Here is a 24,283-nt window from a genome sequence, read left to right as displayed (position 1 = left end):
TATGACTCCCAACTAGCGTGTTATAGCGGGGTCATACTGTATAAAAAAATTGGCTTGCTTTGTGGATAAAATAACCTTTCCATTTTGATAGACCAAGCTGAAACAACAGGTTTATTTCTCTCTACCAGGTGTGTTTTTTCACCACCCAAGTTTTTATTGTTTGTCACCTTGTTATTATACTTGATACAAACAGGCATTGATGTCTGCAGGGTACAATAACATACACAGCATTAATTGTGTTCTGCAATACTTTTGAAACTTGAGCTAGAAAAAAAATATTGTCGTTTGCACTGACAGGGAATGTATTTAATAAAATGTGTGTGAAATATTCTTATTTTGTTAACCTGGATATAATACACTCTTGGTTATTTCACACCATGTCATGTGTGAACTGCTGGTGCTTTTAAGCTCTCTCTCTCTCTCACAGCTTCTGTGACCTAGTGGTTAGTGTCCGCTTCGGATGCGGGAGGTTGTGGGTTCGAACCCCATTTGAGTCATATTAAAAGACTTTTAAAAATGGTACTAATGGCTGCATTGCTAGGCATTCAGCATCAAAAGGTTTGTGTTAGGACTGGTTGGCTGGTGTCAGGATAATGCGACTGGGTGAGACATGATGTTACATGTCTGCAGAATGATGCCCCAGTGCTAGACATCTCTTTAAACTGCCACAAGCCGGGCATCATAGTAATATGAGTGAAATGTTTTTAAAGCAACGTTAAAAATCAAATCATATGCATTCTCTCACTCACTCTCATATTTGTATTTTTGTCGATCCAATTTTAATTTGACAACATGTTGAAACCCTTGAGAAGAACCGAAATTGATTTGTTTATACATCTTCATGTCAATGTGAACTTTTACAAAATATAAGCTATACACATGACTGATGTGTAAACTACATCAGCATACTACTTTGGATAGGGAATAAATTGTTAATGAAGATCAAAAACAAAAAATAAATAAGAACAGTACAAGGTTAGTGTTCTATTTACCTACTTTATTGTAACAGGTGGGTGTGGGGAGAGGCAAATTCAACACAATTTGTTTCATGTCCATAAGTTCTGGGACATATGATCTAGGTAACAAAAGGTTTAACAATAGTTATGGGGCATGAAAAAAAAAACATTTATTTTATCTTGTCCCAAGATATATGTTAAATACAGTAACTTGTCATAGCTTCTGGAAGAGATAAATGAATTATACATGAATAAAATATTTCATGAAAAGATTTACCTTGTTAAATACAAGAAATCCATAACTTCTCATGTCTTTGACAACATCACTCAGCATGGCTTCTGGATACTGTGTCAGCAGTTTGAACAGTTCATGAGACCGACCCTGTTTGTCCTTCACAAGCACTGTGCCCTGTGTACAAATGATACAAATAGATTTTGAAGATGATTAAACTAACTGCACTATTAGTAAAACCACTTCTTCCTCTGTGTTGATTGAGGTGCAGTTCAACTTCACACAATGCAGTTCAACTTCACACAATGCAGTTTGACCTCCCACAATGTCACCTCCCTTCAAAAGCCACTTTCATGTTCAATAACTTATTGTGCTTTTCCTTCTCATCACTATCCCTAACAATTTACCATGGTAGCTCAGTGCGTAGAGTGGCAGACTCACAAGCCACAGATCATGGGTTTCAATAACTATCCTGGTTTCCTAAGTGTGTCCTTGCAAAGAGCACTTAGATCCCATTTCCTTGTCATGGTGTAGATAATGATATAAGTTCTTCGTGAACCCAACCTACTAACATTTTACTTCCCTCTCACAATCATGTCTTTTACAAACCTAAAATTGCAGCATCTCATAGCTGGCTAGTTAATACAAGGTGCACAGTATTTTCAATGTAAGCATCCAATACAGAGCAAAATAATGAAAAATAATCTGATTTAGCCCATGTCCAGCAAGGATTTAAAAAGGTGATGACATCAAGTACTGAAAATTTATTATGATGATATAATTACACTAAATAATTATATAATTACTGTGACAGCATAAGACAACTAAACAGAACAAAATTTCAAGACTGACATGTTTTTTTAAAAGAAAGATTTTCAGCAAGCTCTCTTCTATGTGAAAGCAAATTTTACAGTAAATTATGTTTCTCAAAGAATACTTACACGATAACAGTAATATTAGGAATATAAGCCTGCTACTTTCTGAAACGAGACCAACTAAAAGATGAGGATTCATCATTTCTGTCAATATCACATAGACAAAGGGTAATAACTCTTGCCATTATCTCCACTTGCCATCAGTAGGTGTCACCAGTTTTTAACATGAGTGAATTACAAACAAGGATACTCATATAGCAATCTGGTTGGGAGGGACTTCAAATAATGTAATCTAGTAAGTGATCTTGGACAAACATTATATGCTATAAAATTTGCTACATGACCCACCTGGTTCAGATTTTGCCTCTCCAAGCTAAATCCCTCAGATAAAAACTCTGCATGCCAGAAAAAACCTTCTATGATGACTGCTCTTGATTTATATTGAGACAAAAGGGAGGGCATGATGACTTTCTGATTGGCCACTGACAGTAACCAATTCTTGGCCACAAAGCCTGGCAGTGTCATGAGGATCATCAAACCATCTGATTTAAACTGAACATAGTTTGTGTCAACCAAAAATGAATCATGTAACTCACACTCCAAGCTGAAGCTAAAGCTTTCAAGAAAGGGGTTTTGTATGATAACAGCTTAGCAGGATCATGACAGATATCTCTTCTGCCTAAATGTGCTATATCATGGAGCAGTAGCATTTGATGGTAACTGGTGCCAACATTCACTGTCTGAGGAAAAAAGTTGGCCTCTTGAAGGATGAAAGCACTCAAAGGGACATTGTTATTGACTCTATACCAGTCCCTGAAAACACATCATTTTCCTTCAAAAGCTTTCATTGTGGATGGCCTTCTTGCTCTTGAGATTCTCTCACAACAAAAGGCCTGAATTTGTTGTTTTACTAAGGTGTCCTGACAAGAGCCAAGTGTGAAAGAGAAGATGGTTTAGGCAGAGGTGAGAAGATTCGGTTTGGTGATAATCTTTCTATGTAGGTCTATCACTAGCTTGAGTAGATCATTGACCCAGGACTTGTCCCATATAAAAGGAGGCTATCAGAATTATCTGGCAATTCTAACCCTGTATTTTCCGTATTATTTTCAGTACTAAGGCTGGGGTGGGGGATGGATAAGCAAAGGCCCATAAACCTTCCAAACTGACGTACAGTACATTAATGGCCCAAGCTTCTAGGTCCTGGACTGGTAAGACAAGGGTGGGCAGCTATTAGTTCCACCTTGTTACAAACAGGCTGATCATCAGACACCCCCAAAGTGCAAAACTCCAATAAAAACCCAAAAGATAAAGGGACCATTCCATATGAAATTCCTGACCCAAAGTCAGGAATTTTTGCTGTCTTGCATGCTTTTCTGCTCGTTTCTTTGCCTTTGGCTGATTTTTGCAGAACAGTAGACCAGGTGTCCTTGGATCATAAATTGTACTTGCTGCATGGAGAAGAAAAGGGTATATTTGACACAAGCCAGGCAAAACTCATGTCTTCCTTTCCTTTGCATTTATTGTATTTAGAATATACATTCTGAAACAATAAAGTAACAGACACAGTAGATAAATTAACAAGTTAGTGTGTTAATAAGTCACTAAATAATTAATTAAATAACACCTGTTATAAACAGAGTAAGTGAACTAAAAACAGCAAATACTTTGAAAAACAACACGTACCAATGACAGTGTGTTGAACCAAACAACCAAGTCTGATAAATTTCAAAACATTTCCAACAAAATAGAAATAAAATATATATATATAATATGTTTATGAATCAATATTAATCCAAATCAATCAAAACATTTAAATGGATGACTTAAATTTCACATAAAATGACAATGATTTAACTGAAGGTTTATTCTGTACTATGTTGTTTATGAAAGCGAAGCTTAAGAACGGGCAACACCTAGGGTTGGCAGGGAGATGTAATGAGCAAGATTTTTTGCCCTGTGTCTATCTGATAGAGACAGAAAATACAAGTAGGGCTGGATTTGGGAGGTAACAGATTTACATTAAATTTAATTGATTAAATGTAGTTTAAGTAAAACACGGTGCCTCCTTCTCTGGCCCCTTACTGTGCCCCTCTTTGTCTACTATGGTTTCTCTGCCCAGACATGATGTCATTGCAGCCAATATATATTAATAAGCTAGTAACTAAATTTAGATATGTTGTCATGTTGAACCAATCTGATGACTGAGCTGGAGTATGTAATCAAACATTGTGTCAGTTAGGGCGTCGGTCATATAGCAACTGGGCTGCCTGTAAAGATGCATTCCTTTCGGTGCAGATGCTGCATTTAATCTGTAACATTATTTGCAGAAAGAAAATTAATTTAAATTCTCAGCATCAAACTATTCTTATGGATTTGTGCTGGATTTGAATAGGTCTACAATGGGTCAATGTTTACACATGGCTGACAGGAATCGTTGAGGCGGCCATTACAGTATGGTAAACCCTCTTGCTTGCCCTGGCTCACCATCAACACCTAAATATGACTTCACACTACCAGAGAATTAGTCTCTGCTCAAGCTTAGACAAAATCTTTCTAGACAAAGCATTCATTTCAGCCAGGGATAAAGGAAATGTATAATTCGTTTTTTTTATCAGGGATGTAGCAACAACATTTATGTGGACAATTCTCAGAACAGACAAATTCGCCCATGCACAACCAGAAGTACCTTCAACAGAGCTTAATGGTTAGACAGTTATGCTGTGGTGACATTGCAAACTACAGTGGCTATGTTAGGCAAAAGTATTCACCCCTTGATTAACTAGGAATACTGGCATGAGGGAAGCACAGATCCATCAGACATGCTATTCTTTAGCCATGCACAATCATTGCTGCCAGATGACCCTGTCTTTGACAACAATGCAATGCTAGAGGAAGACAACTTCCATCCCTTCTGTGATGGATGAACATATTCTCAGACCTGTTTAGTGTTTGAGCTAACTTCAGTCAATTTCGTTAAAAAAATCAATGGATATGCAGCGGAGTCCTTCCGAATCTTTGCTAATAAATTCAAGAAGGTTCACAGATTCCTCCAGCTCTCATAGGTTTGGTCAGGATGACATCACTGGCTTAGCGACCTGCTTTCCGCCATAATGCGAGGTCAACTAGAATAATGGCGGATGTTTCCACCTCACCGGTCGTTACTATGCATTGAAAATGCCCGGATGTGAAAAAGTGCCCAGATTTCCGACCCAGCCAATGCAGAAGAAATCCCAGAACAGGTCCCAGAACTACCAACATTAACAGACAAGGAGTAATATTGTTTCATTTTACTATAAAGTGCTCTTTCCATGTTCAATGGAAGCTTACAGGTGCAGTTGGATACACTACACCGATTTAACCACGTTAAAACTCCCCGGCACTTTCCCTGTTTCAAGTACAATTAGACAAAACTTAAGTTCTCTCAGGTTCAGATCAGTGAAGATAATTAGCTGTTGATTGTATGCATTACAACACTCCAAGGGTACCCTTTACTGCCTTAAATGTCATGGGGGGGCCTTAATTACAGTCGCACTGTTCCATAGTCATTGGGCTCCCTTCACTTCGTTTGGGCAATTATCAAGTTTCACACATTCACAACTTTGCTTTTGACCCAAAATTTGTGTTAGTACTTAAATGTACTCAACTATGTTATCATAGGAATCCTTAGGATCAGACTTGTCAAGTTTCAGTTATCAGTGTCCCTATATACCTTGTATCAGCCCCTTGCGGCTCAAAATACAGGTGTTGGACACTCTTCACAACCCTACAAACTCATCCAAGTCTCTCTTCCTGAGGTATTCCTATAGAAAAAATTCAGGTCTCAGCTGGTGCAGTGTACTGTGACAGGATTTGCCCCCATTATGCCAAAGAATATTTATATTAACAATAAAGTTTACACTGTACTGTGTCTTATTTAAACTCATAATGTTAATTTATTCAAAGGAAAAGTGGTCTAACAAAACAACTATAAAGTAAAAAAATAAATCCATGTTTTGCAAATCATTTTTGATTCACAGTTAAGATGCTATGAACAAGATATGACTCAAAGATTAAATTAACAGATTTAGTGCTGAGCCATAAAAGAAATGATAACTATGTCTTTAAAGAATTCTTTTTGCTTTTTCAATGCTTTAACACCCAAGTTAGAACAAAAGAAACAAAAGATAATTCCACTAAATTAATGAAAGTCTGCTTGATGTTAAGTGATATCAAGTACTGCAAAAGAAAAACTATCTCGACCAGGTACACAGACCACATTGCAATATAACAATGGTACCGCTCCGGTGGCCTAGTGGTTAAAGCATCCGCCTCGGATGTGGGAGGTGGTGGATTTGATCCCCAGCCGAATCATACCAAAGACTTGCAAAAATGGTACTAACAGCTGCCTCGCTTGGCACTCAGCATTAAGAGGTTAGTGTTAGGACTGGTCAGCCTAGTGTCAGGATATTGTGACTGGGTGGGACATCAAGCTAAATGTCTGTGGCATGATGCCCCAGTGCTAGACATCACTATAAACTGCCACACTGCAGACATCGTAGCGATATGACTGAAAAATTGTTAAAGCTACATTAAAAGTCACAAGTCACACTATGTAACAATGGCACACTTACCATATATACTAGCTTACAAAGTAAGACCAATTGCAAACTGCATACAACCAAATCTGCCATCGCACAATGCACTGGCAGATCTGGATCTACACAGTTTGTTAGGAGAAATCAGTTAAGGATCATTGGTGTTTGTAGTTTGACTTGACTTATAAGCAAGTATATACAGTGCCATTGTTAAGTACTACCTGATATAAACAACTTTTATGATCATTAAAAACCATATCTAATGTTCAAATTTCATATATATCAATGCAAGACTTTGTCGAATTTTATTTGTTGTCACAGAACACATTTTTGATATTATTCCATCCATTTTGTTACTTTCAGTGGCATCAACTTTTGGCAAAGTTACAGTTATGTTATACTTGCAAGTAACTTTCACTTCAAGAGATTTACATGTAAGATATTGTGCAGAACAGCTTTGCAGATATCCTCTTTGCAAGTGACATCCTTGTAGACCTTGGTACTCTTTAGGCTGGTATTGATCATCTCTAGTTCATAATTCTTGTCAAGTTCAGACAGGCTGGGTGGCAACTCAATTATGCCAATGTCCATTGACCTGGAATACAACCATATATAGATATTAAACTGATAATGGGAGATCTTTCACAAATGTTGTTATTTTTCTTTACATGAAATTTAGCATCAACAATCTTGTTATTTACAAGAGTTACAAAACAAGTGTATTATATAGGGTCCCCGTAGCATTTTCAGCCTACTGGTATACTGTTATCGATCATATTGTTGGGGAAGGTCACAGATCCCAAGAAAGCCTATTTCTACATGGTCATGTAGATATACCCTTCCAGTTTTCCAAGAGAAAAAATATTTACAGAAGTAAAAATGATAACTACAAACCTTCACACAGATCATTTATTTTAGTAAATGAATTTCAATTTCAGTTAGAAGTATGATTCATTGCACACAACAGAAACCACATAAATTCCCATACAAACTGCCCAATTTCTTAAGTCTCTGTAATTTTCTACCAGGTATGGTGGGTAAATCTGGTACAATGTTATAATTTCACAAGTTCACTCCATTTATCAACTGATGTTTGAGCAAATGATAACTTAATACTAATCAAATTTGTAATACCTGCAAAAATTGAGAATAATTACTTATAAAGATACCACTAATTTGTAACGTAATTTCCACTGCATGGGCTATCAGCTAAAAGTAATATATCTAACTGAAATTCATATCAACAAAAGTAACTTAATTCTCATACTGTCAAGTTTTGAAGTTATCATTTAATTTTGCTAAAGTAGTTATTCAGAAGAAAAAAAAGGACTAATATGCATAACCATGCAGAAATAGGTTTAAAAGTCGTTTAATTCTTCCATTATTGCAACTTCATTGGAACATCATTACAAGATTAATTCCATTAGTCAGTTGGATTGCCATTATAAGATGCATCCCAAGGCAAACATAATGCCTCCATTAGTCAGTTGGATTGTCATTACAATATGCATCCCAAGGCAAATATACTGCCTCCATTAGTCAGTTGGATTGTTATTACAATATGCATCCCAAGGCAAACATCCTGCCTCCATTAGTCAGTTGGATTGTCATTACAAGATGCATACCAAGGCAAACATAATGCCTCCATTAGTCAGTTGGATTGTCATTACAAGATGCATCCCAAGGCAAACATCCTGCCTCCATTAGTCAGTTGGATTGTCATTACAAGATGCATCCCAAGGCAAACATCCTGCCTCCATTAGTCAGTTGGATTGTCATTACAATATGCATCCCAAGGCAAACATCCTGCCTCCATTAGTCAGTTGGATTGTCATTACAAGATGCATCCCAAGGCAAACATAATGCCTCCATTAGTCAGTTCGATTGTCATTACAAGATGCATACCAAGGCAAACATAATGCCTCCATTAGTCAGTTGGATTGTTATTACAAGATGCATACCAAGGCAAACATAATGCCTCCATTAGTCAGTTCGATTGTCATTACAAGATGCATCCCAAGGCAAACATAATGCCTCCATTAGTCAGTTGGATTGTCATTACAAGATGCATCCCAAGGCAAACATAATGCCTCCATTAGTCAGTTGGATTGTCATTACAAGATGCATACCAAGGCAAACATAATGCCTCCATTAGTCAGTTGGATTGTCATTACAAGATGCATCCCAAGGCAAACATAATGCCTCCATTAGTCAGTTGGATTGTCATTACAAGATGCATCCCAAGGCAAACATAATGCCTCCATTAGTCAGTTGGATTGTCATTACAAGATGCATCCCAAGGCAAACATAATGTCTCCATTAGTCAGTTGGATTGTCATTACAATATGCATCCCAAGGCAAACATAATGCCTCCATTAGTCAGTTGGATTGTCATTACAAGATGCATCCCAAGGCAAACATCCTGCCTCCATTAGTCAGTTGGATTGTCATTACAAGATGCATCCCAAGGCAAACATAATGCCTCCATTAGTCAGTTGGATTGTCATTACAAGATGCATCCCAAGGCAAACATCCTGCCTCCATTAGTCAGTTGGATTGTCATTACAAGATGCATCCCAAGGCAAACATCCTGCCTCCATTAATCAGTTGGATTGTCATTACAAGATGCATCCCAAGGCAAACATAATGCCTCCATTAGTCAGTTGGATTGTCATTACAAGATGCATCCCAAGGCAAACATAATGCCTCCATTAGTCAGTTCGATTGTCATTACAAGATGCATACCAAGGCAAACATAATGCCTCCATTAGTCAGTTGGATTGTCATTACAAGATGCATCCCAAGGCAAACATCCTGCTTCCATTAGTCAGTTGGATTGTCATTACAAGATGCATCCCAAGGCAAACATAATGCCTCCATTAGTCAGTTCGATTGTCATTACAAGATGCATACCAAGGCAAACATAATGCCTCCATTAGTCAGTTGGATTGTCATTACAAGATGCATCCCAAGGCAAACATCCTGCCTCCATTAGTCAGTTGGATTGTCATTACAAGATGCATCCCAAGGCAAACATCCTGCCTCCATTAGTCAGTTGGATTGTCATTACAAGATGCATACCAAGGCAAACATAATGCCTCCATTAGTCAGTTGGATTGTCATTACAAGATGCATACCAAGGCAAACATCCTGCCTCCATTAGTCAGTTGGATTGTCATTACAAGATGCATCCCAAGGCAAACATCCTGCCTCCATTAGTCAGTTGGATTGTCATTACAAGATGCATCCCAAGGCAAACATCCTGCCTCCATTAGTCAGTTGGATTGTCATTACAAGATGCATCCCAAGGCAAACATCTTGCCTCCATTAGTCAGTTGGATTGTCATTACAAGATGCATCCCAAGGCAAACATCCTGCCTCCATTAGTCAGTTGGATTGTCATTACAATATGCATCCCAAGGCAAACATAATGCCTCCATTAGTCAGTTCGATTGTCATTACAAGATGCATCCCAAGGCAAACATCCTGCCTCCATTAGTCAGTTGGATTGTCATTACAAGATGCATCCCAAGGCAAACATAATGCCTCCATTAGTCAGTTGGATTGTCATTACAAGATGCATCCCAAGGCAAACATCCTGCCTCCATTAGTCAGTTGGATTGTCATTACAAGATGCATACCAAGGCAAACATAATGCCTCCATTAGTCAGTTGGATTGTCATTACAAGATGCATCCCAAGGCAAACATCCTGCCTCCATTAGTCAGTTGGATTGTCATTACAAGATGCATCCCAAGGCAAACATCCTGCCTCCATTAGTCAGTTGGATTGTCATTACAATATGCATCCCAAGGCAAACATAATGCCTCCATTAGTCAGTTCGATTGTCATTACAAGATGCATCCCAAGGAAAACATAATGCCTCCATTAGTCAGTTGGATTGTCATTACAAGATGCATCCCAAGGCAAACATAATGCCTCCATTAGTCAGTTGGATTGTCATTACAAGATGCATCCCAAGGCAAACATAATGCCTCCATTAGTCAGTTGGATTGTCATTACAAGATGCATCCCAAGGCAAACATAATGTCTCCATTAGTCAGTTGGATTGTCATTACAATATGCATCCCAAGGCAAACATAATGCCTCCATTAGTCAGTTGGATTGTCATTACAAGATGCATCCCAAGGCAAACATCCTGCCTCCATTAGTCAGTTGGATTGTCATTACAAGATGCATCCCAAGGCAAACATAATGCCTCCATTAGTCAGTTGGATTGTCATTACAAGATGCATCCCAAGGCAAACATCCTGCCTCCATTAGTCAGTTGGATTGTCATTACAAGATGCATCCCAAGGCAAACATCCTGCCTCCATTAATCAGTTGGATTGTCATTACAAGATGCATCCCAAGGCAAACATAATGCCTCCATTAGTCAGTTGGATTGTCATTACAAGATGCATCCCAAGGCAAACATAATGCCTCCATTAGTCAGTTCGATTGTCATTACAAGATGCATACCAAGGCAAACATAATGCCTCCATTAGTCAGTTGGATTGTCATTACAAGATGCATCCCAAGGCAAACATCCTGCTTCCATTAGTCAGTTGGATTGTCATTACAAGATGCATCCCAAGGCAAACATAATGCCTCCATTAGTCAGTTCGATTGTCATTACAAGATGCATACCAAGGCAAACATAATGCCTCCATTAGTCAGTTGGATTGTCATTACAAGATGCATCCCAAGGCAAACATCCTGCCTCCATTAGTCAGTTGGATTGTCATTACAAGATGCATCCCAAGGCAAACATCCTGCCTCCATTAGTCAGTTGGATTGTCATTACAAGATGCATACCAAGGCAAACATAATGCCTCCATTAGTCAGTTGGATTGTCATTACAAGATGCATACCAAGGCAAACATCCTGCCTCCATTAGTCAGTTGGATTGTCATTACAAGATGCATCCCAAGGCAAACATCCTGCCTCCATTAGTCAGTTGGATTGTCATTACAAGATGCATCCCAAGGCAAACATCCTGCCTCCATTAGTCAGTTGGATTGTCATTACAAGATGCATCCCAAGGCAAACATCTTGCCTCCATTAGTCAGTTGGATTGTCATTACAAGATGCATCCCAAGGCAAACATCCTGCCTCCATTAGTCAGTTGGATTGTCATTACAATATGCATCCCAAGGCAAACATCCTGCCTCCATTAGTCAGTTCGATTGTCATTACAAGATGCATCCCAAGGCAAACATCCTGCCTCCATTAGTCAGTTGGATTGTCATTACAAGATGCATCCCAAGGCAAACATCCTGCCTCCATTAGTCAGTTGGATTGTCATTACAAGATGCATCCCAAGGCAAACATCCTGCCTCCATTAGTCAGTTGGATTGTCATTACAAGATGCATACCAAGGCAAACATAATGCCTCCATTAGTCAGTTGGATTGTCATTACAAGATGCATCCCAAGGCAAACATCCTGCCTCCATTAGTCAGTTGGATTGTCATTACAAGATGCATCCCAAGGCAAACATCCTGCCTCCATTAGTCAGTTGGATTGTCATTACAATATGCATCCCAAGGCAAACATAATGCCTCCATTAGTCAGTTCGATTGTCATTACAAGATGCATCCCAAGGAAAACATCCTGCCTCCATTAGTCAGTTGGATTGTCATTACAAGATGCATCCCAAGGCAAACATAATGTCTCCATTAGTCAGTTGGATTGTCATTACAAGATGCATCCCAAGGCAAACAGAATGCCTCCATTAGTCAGTTGGATTGTCATTACAAGATGCATCCCAAGGCAAACATAATGCCTCCATTAGTCAGTTGGATTGTCATTACAAAATGCATCCCAAGGCAAACATCCTGCCTCCATTAGTCAGTTGGATTGTCATTACAAGATGCATCCCAAGGCAAACATAATGCCTCCATTAGTCAGTTGGATTGTCATTACAAGATGCATCCCAAGGCAAACATAATGCCTCCATTAGTCAGTTGGATTGTCATTACAAGATGCATCCCAAGGCAAACATAATGTCTCCATTAGTCAGTTGGATTGTCATTACAAGATGCATCCCAAGGCAAACATAATGCCTCCATTAGTCAGTTGGATTGTCATTACAATATGCATCCCAAGGCAAACATCCTGCCTCCATTAGTCAGTTGGATTGTCATAACAAGATGCATCCCAAGGCAAACATCCTGCCTCCATTAGTCAGTTGGATTGTCATTACAAGATGCATCCCAAGGCAAACAGAATGCCTCCATTAGTCAGTTGGATTGTCATTACAAGATGCATCCCAAGGCAAACATAATGCCTCCATTAGTCAGTTGGATTGTCATTACAAAATGCATCCCAAGGCAAACATCCTGCCTCCATTAGTCAGTTGGATTGTCATTACAAGATGCATCCCAAGGCAAACATAATGCCTCCATTAGTCAGTTGGATTGTCATTACAAGATGCATCCCAAGGCAAACATCCTGCCTCCATTAGTCAGTTGGATTGTCATTGCAATATGCATCCAAACGCAAACTGGCTGTCTCCATTAGTCAGTTGGATTGTCATTACAAGATGCATCCCAAGGCAAACAGAATGCCTCCATTAGTCAGTTGGATTGTCATTGCAAGATGCATCCAAACGCAAACAGGCTGCCTCCATTAGTCAGTTGGACTGTCATTACAAGATGCATCCAAATGCAAACAGGCTGCCTCCATTAGTCAGTTCGATTATCATTACAAGATGAATCCAAATGCAAACAGGCTGCCTCCATTAGTCAGTTCGATTATCATTACAATATGCATCCAAATGCAAACAGGCTGTCTCCATTAGTCAGTTGAATTGTCATTACAAGATGCATCCAAATGCAAACAGGCTGTCTCCATTAGTCAGTTGGATTGTCATTACAATATGCATCCAAAAGCAAATAGGCTGCCTCCATTAGTCAGTTGGATTGTCATTACAAGATGCATCCCAAGGCAAACATAATGCCTCCATTAGTCAGTTGGATTGTCATTACAAGATGCATCCCAAGGCAAACATCCTGCCTCCATTAGTCAGTTGGATTGTCATTGCAATATGCATCCAAACGCAAACTGGCTGTCTCCATTAGTCAGTTGGATTGTCATTACAAGATGCATCCCAAGGCAAACAGAATGCCTCCATTAGTCAGTTGGATTGTCATTGCAAGATGCATCCAAACGCAAACAGGCTGCCTCCATTAGTCAGTTGGACTGTCATTACAAGATGCATCCAAATGCAAACAGGCTGCCTCCATTAGTCAGTTCGATTATCATTACAAGATGAATCCAAATGCAAACAGGCTGCCTCCATTAGTCAGTTCGATTATCATTACAATATGCATCCAGATGCAAACAGGCTGTCTCCATTAGTCAGTTGAATTGTCATTACAAGATGCATCCAAATGCAAACAGGCTGTCTCCATTAGTCAGTTGGATTGTCATTACAATATGCATCCAAAAGCAAATAGGCTGCCTCCATTAGTCAGTTGGATTGTCATTACAAGATGAATCCCAAGGCAAACATAATGCCTCCATTAGTCAGTTGGATTGTCATTACAAGATGCATACCAAGGCAAACATCCTGTCTCCATTAGTCAGTTGAATTGTCATTACAATATGCATCCCAAGGCAAACATCCCGCCTCCATTAGTCAGTTGGATTGTCATTACAAGATGCATCCCAAGGCAAACATAATGCCTCCATTAGTCAGTTGGACTGTCATTACAATATGCATCCCAAGGCAAACATCCTGCCTCCGTTAGTCAGTTGGATTGTCATTACAATATGCATCCCAAGGCAAACATAATGCCTCCATTAGTCAGTTGGATTGTCATTACAAGATGCATCCCAAGGCAAACATCCTGCCTCCATTAGTCAGTTGGATTGTCATTACAAGATGTATCCCAAGGCAAACATAATGCCTCCATTAGTCAGTTGGATTGTCATTACAATATGCATCCCAAGGCAAACATCCTGCCTCCATTAATCAGTTGGACTGTCATTACAAGATGCATCCAAATGCAAACAGGCTGCCTCCATTAGTCAGTTCAATTATCATTACAAGATGCATCCAAATGCAAACAGGCTGCCTCCATTAGTCAATTGGATTGTCATTACAAGATGCATCCAAAGGCAAACAGGCTGCCTCCATTAGTCAGTTGGACTGTCATTACAAGATGCATGCAATGGCAAACAGGCTGCCTCCATTAGTCAGTTGGACTGTCATTACAAGATGCATGCAATGGCAAACAGGCTGCCTCCATTAGTCAGTTCAATTATCATTACAAGATGCATCCAAAGGCAAACAGGCTGCCTCCATTAGTCAGTTGGACTGTCATTACAAGACGCATACAATGGCAAACATCGTGTCTCCATTAGTCAGTTGGATTGTCATTACAAGAAGCATCCCAAGGCAAACAGGCTTCCTCCATTAGTCGGTTGGACTGTCATTACAAAGATGCATCCAAAGGCAAACATAATGCCTCCATTAGTCAGTTCGATTGTCATTACAAGATGCATACCAAGGCAAACATAATGCCTCCATTAGTCAGTTGGATTGTCATTACAAGATGCATCCAAAGGCAAACAGGCTGCCTCCATTAGTCATTTGGATTGTCATTACAAGATGCATCCAAAGGCAAACAGGCTGCCTCCATGAGTCAGTTGGATTGTCATTACAAGATGCATCCCAAGGCAAACATCCTGCCTCCATTAGTCAGTTGGATTGTCATTACAATATGCATCCCAAGGCAAACATAATGCCACCATTAGTCAGTTCGATTGTCATTACAAGATACATCCCAAGGCAAACATCCTGCCTCCATTAGTCAGTTGGATTGTCATTACAAGATGCATCCCAAGGCAAACATCCTGCCTCCATTAGTCAGTTGGATTGTCATTACATGATGTATCCCAAGGCAAACATAATGCCTCCATTAGTCAGTTGGATTGTCATTACAAGATGCATCCCAAGGCAAACATAATGCCTCCATTAGTCAGTTGGATTGTCATTACAAGATGCATCCCAAGGCAAACATCCTGCCTCCATTAGTCAGTTGGATTGTCATTACAATATGCATCCCAAGGCAAACATAATGCCTCCATTAGTCAGTTGGATTGTCATTACAAGATGCATCCCAAGGCAAACATAATGCCTCCATTAGTCAGTTGGATTGTCATCACAAGATGCATCCCAAGGCAAACATAATGCCTCCATTAGTCAGTTGGATTGTCATCACAAGATGCATCCCAAGGCAAACATCCTGCCTCCATTAGTCAGTTCGATTGTCATTACAAGATGCACCCAATGGCAAACAGGCTGCCTCCATCAGTCAGTTGGATTGTCATTACAAAGATGCATCCCAAGGCAAACAGGTTGCCTCCATTGGTCAGTTGGATTGTCATTACAATATGCATGCAAAGGCAAACAGTCTGTCTCCATTAGACACCCGCTACAACATGCAGGATGGCACGTGTCTATTCTACATCCCTAAGCCCACTGGAAGCTTGACAACGATATACAAAAGAAATAAAAATGAAAGGATTAAATTAATAAATTGGTGCTTTTATACGGGCTGTTCTCACCTAAATTTTTCCACTAACACACTGACAAGCTCTCTGAATATGTCTGGAAGAGTGGGATCTGTTACGATGTACTGCCTGCTGGCAAACCTCTCCACAATACTCTGAAATAAAATTAAGGATTCAACAAAATGCTTAAATGTTACTCCAAAGACTAATTTGATTGCACAGCTTTTACTATCAGTCTGATGTCCCTTCCTTTGAAAGGACAACCCAAGATCTGGATCAAATGCTCTAAAAACTTCCTATTCAAAATACTTGTTTGCGACATTCTCCCATTTTATATATAATTTAGATTCTGCTGTACATCCAGCATATGAGAATAGTGCATCACATGTCTGACATAATAATAATAATAATAATCATAATAATAATGAGGACTTTGTATAGCACCTAATCTTTTGAAGCTCTAAGCGCTTTACACCATTAGACAATACCTATAAGATAAAAAACATATAATAATATTATTACAAAAATAAACACCATGAAATTAGAAAAACATTAAAAAATAAAAAACATGCTGAGAATAGTTCAGGTAGGAAACATTATCAGGTCTTTAAGTTTGTTTTTGTAGTCAAAATAAGTGAGTTTTGAGAGCCCTCTTAAATGTGATCACTGTGTCTTTGTGTCTAAGTTCAGTGGGCAATTCATTCCACATTGCTGGGCCCTGGTATGCAAAAGAACGCTGTCCATATGACTTTGTTTTCATAGTGGGAATAACGAGTATATGATTGTCAGAAGAGGAGCATTAAGTATCTTGCTGGTGTGTACACATGGGTGAGATATGATAGATATGTTGGACTAGAGTCCGACAGTGAAACGTAGCACAGAGAAAAAAATTTGTGTTTGATTCTGGATCGAATGGATAGCCAGTGTAGGGTACAGAGCAGTGGGGAGGTGTGCTCTGATCGTGGTACTCTAAGTATGATCTGAAAGCACAAATATCATGAAAATGGCACTAAAAAACGGAACAGCTGCTTCAAGCCGGTTAAGCGATAGCAGCCATCTTGTCTCCAAGAGATAAATGTACCTACAATCTGGACCTATAAATGCATTGATATCCACTGCATTGATTATTTCCCCGAAAACTGGATTTTCCTATACTCCCTACCCACAAGGGGAATTTTAGTCTCACCTAAGAAATTTTCCATGATGTACACCTCTCCCTCGACAACTCTAGCACAATGGGCTCCAAAAACATAGACTGCACTATAAGCAAGGGTATGAGTTATTGAATGACCTCCATAACAATATAAAATTATGCCATCCTTGCTGGACATAGAGCCAACTGCATGGGGGGGGGACAACTGTTCTGTTTAATGGCTGAATACTTCTTTTAAAATCACATTAGGAATAATTGTCAGTAAAAAGCTTTTGCTAACCAAGCTATTCATTTTCATATCAAAATCACCTTTATTTTCAAGATGCCCAAAAGCAGAGAGATCATTAACATTATTCAAACTGGTCTCAACAACCGTCATGTGTACACGAAAACATTGTGTATTACACCACTGCTTTATGTTGTTGTTGAGTAGTCTGGTTCCCTGATCCATATGCTCCCTGCTTTGCTCTCTACTATACTAAATAAAATGCAAGAAACATACTTATCTGGGAACCAGATTACTTAATGATTCAAATTCACAATCAAACAAGAATCCATTTATTCTTTTTAAAAAAATAGAACAATTAGTTCATGAAACAACCATCACCATCAAAAGTCTTTTTATCTTTCTATTATCAATATATTGATGCAATGATTTCGTTGCAATAGTGAAACTTCTCATCCTTGAGGAAATCTCAGAGTGCCAATTTAATAATTACACGTAACTATAAACTCTTAAACTAGCTTCTCATTAATAAAATATATCTGTGAAACAGAATTTTATGTCATCAAGTATTCATTTCACTTGCTTGTCTTGCTATCTTTGATCACATTTATAAATAACAATGCTAATTTAAGGTAGTTTAATTATATTACATTCACCCCCCAATTTTTTTAACAGTGTTGGATTGATTACTTGAAATGAGTTGATCTGACACTTGACTGGGGCTACAAGCTCTTATGCACGTTGGATTTGCATGCCTTTTAACTTTTCATTTATTGCACCTCCTTTATTTAATACAAAGACTAATTAACATGGTAATACAAGGAGGTCAGCTTTTAATTCAGTGCAACAATACAACAAATAGTTATGCAAATTAGGTATCAAAACATCATCTTAATCAGGTTCTCACAGAAATGCTGGCAGACAAAGCTGTTATGGTAGATTGACACATTTCACATTTGAATACACAGGGCACATTGTATTTATTACTGTTACACTTACACTGAACTAAAAGATACAACTAAAATACGCATTTCACTTGATAATTTCATAATGTTGATTCAAATTTCCAGGTCATACAAACCGTTTTTGAAGATAAAATGAACCATGAATCAAGGTTTTATTTACCAATTTTGATCACAATTTTTTTCATGTTCAACAAATAGAGGTCAAATTATTGGTACTTTCTAGTAGAAAAAAATGGGATCCATGACTGACCCCATGTTAAAAGTGGTTTGCAAGTTATCAGGGTGCAAGTCATCAAGTGAGTGGTGTATATCATAAGACTCAACAACTTTAATACAAAATTTTTAACACAAAATTTAAAGAGTCATGCTAACACATTGCCCATCATCACTGTGTCTGCCTTTACCTAGAAAATAAATCCTTTAACATTTACATTATTCTAGGCTGCACACAGGCATACAAACTAATGTATGGATTGTTGTACAAACAAACAAATGACTGCCAAAGTGATTGCTATGTTGTACTTTCACCCTGGCAGGCTATTGCTATGTTGTACTTTCACCCTGGCAGGCTATTGCTATATTGTACTTACACTCAGGCAGGCTACTGCTATGATGTACATTCACCCAGGCAGGCTATTGCTATGGTGTACATTCACCCTGGCAGGATCAACAAAAATGATACTTAATTTTCTGTATCTGATGAAGCAATAAAGACAAACTGACTTACCTGGTCCCTAAGAGCTGTCTCCAGGAAGAGAGAGATGTTTTGCTGAGTTTGTGGATTCTTCTGCACAAATACCAATCTTCTGTTACAAGCCTGGGAAGTTTTATTCTTAGCGATTCCCTGAAAATCAATCAAACCACTGATTCTTTAACAGGGGATATTCTTTCAGATAATTTTTAAATTTTCATAAATTTATTTAAATGTTTAAAAACAATAAGAGATTTCTGCCAAATTGTATGCAATACCTCCATAGTCTAGTAAATATGAAAATGAAATCCTCTACTTCCATCACCCTGCCACAATAAATATTTGCAGAGAGCAGAATTTGTTGAAAATTTCCTACACATTAAGTATTTATCTATAAATTTCACAGGGAAGTGATAAGCATCATAGGTTTTCCTATTATAAACAAACATGTGAGTAAAGAATGGATAAATGACCAAATGGACCAAAACATTACAAATAATGAAACTAAAGAAATGAAAGTAAACAAAAAAGGTGCAGATACAACACTATTCTAATGTGTGTACTAAGTGGAAACTAAAGTGTAAATAAAGGACTGATGGATGAGCAAACGAACGAAAATTCATGAGAGGCCTGAGTAGGCCTGCACCTTGCTGATATCTGCATAACAGCCCAAGGCAAGAGCAGCTGTTTTTCTGCTAAAAAATTCTTTTAACGCTGTTCCATACATGCCAAACCCCATCCCTCAAGTGGTATAAGCATAATTATTGCTGTTATAAGTGGCAAAAAAACATAATTTGGGCATAAAAAGAGTCCTCTGTATATGCCAGAAATTAGCACACATGAAAAATATACTTTTATTCTGGTTACTAACCTGGTTCTGAAGCTGGTCAAAATTCTTGTCACAAAGGAAAAAATCCATATGGATTAGAACCAGAATACAAACACAAAATATACTGAAAATTTATTTTTATACAGCATTCACTACATGAGTAACTTTTGCTAGATATAAACTGGAATGAGCATAATCATGTGCTCAGTGCTGTGTTACATTCTCTCATATTCTTCATTTAAAGTTTGTAAAGAAGTGTTGATTTTTCTGATCTGACATGTTTTGAAGTTTCACATTTATCTGAGTTTACATCATTACAGTTCATGTTAATGTTAATCTGACACAATTAATCCTGTTTCTAAACTGTCAGAGAACTGTCAAATTTGGGATTTTAATTTAGCCAATATCCAATGCAATAACATTTGTGATTGGTTTGATTATTTAAACTTTAAATTTTAATTCAAATGATAGTAGCCAAACAGAACTATGAGAAATATAATAAATGTAAAAGATCAGTCATTCAGTTTGGTACTACTACCAAAGGACAAACAAGTCTTGTTTCGTTAAGGGTTCTCCCTCACGGGTTGGTAGTACAGAATGTCATCATTTAATCAAATAATGACTAGTATGACTGACAGCAATCACCCAACATTCAGCTATAAAATTATATGAGACAATCTGAGCACCCTGCTGTAATGTCTGTCAATGGAAAATATACCAAATCAGCCATTTAAATTTTGAACACAAACATTTTTCAAATTAGTTTTTGGTTCCCCGACATATGCAACACTAGATGATCTGGGATGACTTTATTCAAAACCTACACACACCTCCATTCCCGCCCATCCCCTTAGAAACTTACCGGAAAATTGGTATGCAGGATGTCTCTAATGACTGTATATGGAACAACCATCTGTCTCCTCTTTCTATCCATAAGATATGAGGCAATCCTACACACCAATAGCTGAGGAAAATAAAATTACACATATTAAATAGTCCAGCATGTAAATTCAGCATGTATTACAGAGACCTTTTATCATGCATCAGAACAACATAATAATTTGCATTTCTTGTCCTGCATGTTAAAAATGGCAACTCCTGCAAAAAACCAATATGTCTATCTCTGGGCAAAATGTCACAAAATTTCCTTTTCTGAAAACCTAACCTGTGTGTAAACCCTGTCAATAACCCAAAACTCAAACAGGATATACATAAATACATAATATGTATTTATTCATGGACAATGCATGTTAAACAACATACTGATGTGTCATAACATGTGAACAATGATAGACATACTTACCTTCATAAAAGATGAACATCAAAGATTTTGATCTGTCATGACAAATAGACAGATCTGCTATCACAAGAACTGCACAGACTCTGATCTGGCTTCAACAAATGTAAATAGCAAAGACCCATATCAGCAATCACAAATGTGAACTGCATAGACACAGATCTGCTATCACAAACTATGAATTATGTAGATACAGATTTGTCAGTACAAAATGTGAACTGCACACACATAAAACTGCCATTACAATATGCACCTGCTGATAAGGGTCTACACTATTGGCATGAAATCATATACAGAATTGACAGATTTGATCTGTCGACACAATAGCAGATCATGGTTTATCGAATTCTTAAAATATTGGATAATTTTTACACAAACTGTAGTTTCTTTGTGGTGGGATAAAAAACTAAATTTATGTTACTTACCTGTTGCTTTTGCATAGCTGGTATTTTTCTGGGAGAAAATGCTCTGACTGCACAATAAAAATGTTGTCCTCCCATAAAAGAGAACCAGAAGGTTCCAGAACACTCAATTGCCCTTGCATAACACCCTGTACAAATTGATCATGCCTTCAATTTTTTGGAGGGAGCAAAAGCAACAGGTAAGTATTACATTGTTAAAATTAATATCAGTAATACCATGCCTGTAACTACTGAACTGCTGAAGGAGTCATCCCACAACTGGCACAAAAAAAAACCACAAGGGATACACACCCTCATGGAAGTGCAGGAGACTCCTTTGGGATTGAATCAGGATGGGCCACTTTTAGAGAGACAACAATCTGGCCCAGAGAGAAAATGCCGTCACTCTGATGAGCTAACGTGTGACGGTCAAAGGACGAGAAGCCAGCGTGAGAGTGTCAAAATGTGGTTTTCATCACGTCCTCCAAGGATGACTGAGTTGGATAGGAACATGAGACTGCAAAGGCTCACACCGTATGGGCTTTAATTATCACTACCATGTGGACAAGGTCTGAAAGTCAATAGCTCCAGGTAGGGAAAGGGCCAATGACTACAATGACTACCCTGTAGCAGAAGGCAACACATCCCATAAGGAATTAGAGGTATAATAGGAAGGGGGAATGCTGATCTGATCCCCTCCCCTAATCGAGTGTCTGTAAGCCAATTCCCAGTCCAAGACAGGATGAAATGGCAGCCACCCAATCCACATCCAAGTACCTAATACGATGTCATTTTGTGAAAACAGGCTCAAAAGACCTAACCAAAACCTACTATACTCAGCTATCATTTAAACAGATTCTAAAGACCTAAATGAGACCTACATGACTCAGCTATCACTTAAACAGACTCTACTGACCTACCCAAGACCTACTTGACTTGGCTTTTACTTAAACAGGCTCTATAGACCTATGCTAGACCTACTTGACTTGGCAATTACTTAAACAGGATCTACAGACCTACCCAAGACCTACTTGACTCAGCTATTACTTAAACAGACTCTACAGACCTACCCAAGACCTACTTGACTTGGCTATTACTTAAACAGGCTCTATAGACCTACTCAAACCCTACTTGACTCAGCTATTACTTAAACAGGCTCTAAAGACCTATCCAAGGCCTACTTGACTCAGCTAGTACTTAAACAGGCTCTACAGACCTACCCAAGAGCTACTTGACTCGGCTATTACTTAAACAGGCAGGGGGCCCCTAAGTGACTGAGTGGTCTAAAGCACTCTCCGTTATGGATCACTGCCATCTCACCTCTGTCTGCGTAAGTTCAAGTCTAGGATCTGGCCAAGGTGGTTATGTGATAAAGCTTGCCAGTAGCTTCTTGTGGGTCGGTGGTTCTTCCAGGGGTTTTACCAGGTTCTTCCTCCACCATTAATACTGGCCGCCATGCATAGCCTATTGTGTGCTGAAAAATGGAGTTAAACCCCACAACAATAACAACTACTTAAACAGGCTCTATAGTCCTACTCAAGACCTACTTGACTCAGCTGGTGCTTAAACAGGCTCTGTAGACGTACACAAGACCTACTTGACTCAGCTAGTGCTTAAACAGGCTCTGTAGACCTACACAAGACCTACTTGACTCAGCTAGTGCTTAAACAGGCTCTGTAGACCTACACAAGACCTACTTGACTCAGCTATTATTTAAACAGGCTCTACAGACCTACCCAAGACCTACTTGACTCAGCTAGTGCTTAAACAGACCTACACAAGACCTACTTGACTCAGCTAGTGCTTAAACAGGCTCTATAGACCTACCCAAGACCTACTTGACTCAGCTAGTGCTTAAACAGGCTCTGTAGACCTACACAAGACCTACTTGACTTGGCCATTACTTAAACTCTTTTGATGAGTATGACCAGTCAATATCATGATCTGGCAACTAAAGGAACTGTTATGGCCAATCCAAGACTTAAAACTGGGCTGTCCCAAATTCTAGCTGGACATTCTAACTATCAGATCTATACTTACTAGAGAGTCCTCCTGTGCAGTCCATGCCACTCTATGCTGATGTCTCCGACTATACAGTAGTCTATCCTTTTCATCTCCTTTCTCAAAAGGCTTCTTTCCTGAAATTATCATAAAACAAATACACAGGTAAATAAGTTTTTAGTGGGGAAAAAAACTTTAAGGGAAACATATTTTGATACAAATAAACAGAAAGTAAAAACAAAAACTTTAGATTGCAATAATACGTCAAGAAATTCATAATGCTGTAACTTGTAAGTCTTTATTTTCCAACTGTTGTAAATTTCAACAAAAACCAGAAGTCTCTGATTTGAATTTTGTTGTTAATAAAGACAGATTCCAATCCAAGATTTTCACAATAATAGTTCACCTTCTTTGTACCACTACAACAATGTAGTTCCTTAAATATGTATCCATAATTTTTCTATATTTCTGATGAAATTGAGTGCATTAGTTACAAACTAAGATTCACACACTCTATCTATTTGTACACAACATTGAAGAGGGCATCAAGGTAATATCTG

The 24,283-nt window shown here is 38.4% G+C and overlaps 1 protein-coding gene across 1 annotated transcript in view; it reads right to left on the bottom strand.

Annotated features, from left to right (window-relative positions):
- The window catches only part of LOC149796148 (general transcription factor 3C polypeptide 1-like), a 492,926-nt gene that overhangs the window by 325,387 nt on the left and 143,256 nt on the right, over window positions 1–24,283 (bottom strand). Inside the window, exons 27-32 of the mRNA XM_089966075.1 lie at window positions 23,763–23,860; window positions 20,887–20,988; window positions 19,232–19,348; window positions 16,215–16,315; window positions 7,070–7,232; window positions 1,234–1,365 (exon numbers count right to left, since the gene is read on the bottom strand). Of these exons, the coding sequence (XP_089822201.1) occupies window positions 1,234–1,365; window positions 7,070–7,232; window positions 16,215–16,315; window positions 19,232–19,348; window positions 20,887–20,988; window positions 23,763–23,860 (713 nt within the window). The remainder of the gene's footprint in view (window positions 1–1,233; window positions 1,366–7,069; window positions 7,233–16,214; window positions 16,316–19,231; window positions 19,349–20,886; window positions 20,989–23,762; window positions 23,861–24,283) is intronic.

This window comes from Sinohyriopsis cumingii, chromosome 7 (assembly GCF_028554795.1).
Source record: "Sinohyriopsis cumingii isolate HCF-2022 chromosome 7, ASM2855479v2, whole genome shotgun sequence".
Lineage (NCBI taxonomy): Eukaryota > Metazoa > Mollusca > Bivalvia > Unionida > Unionidae > Sinohyriopsis > Sinohyriopsis cumingii.
This window is presented reverse-complemented; position numbering and strand designations above follow the sequence as displayed.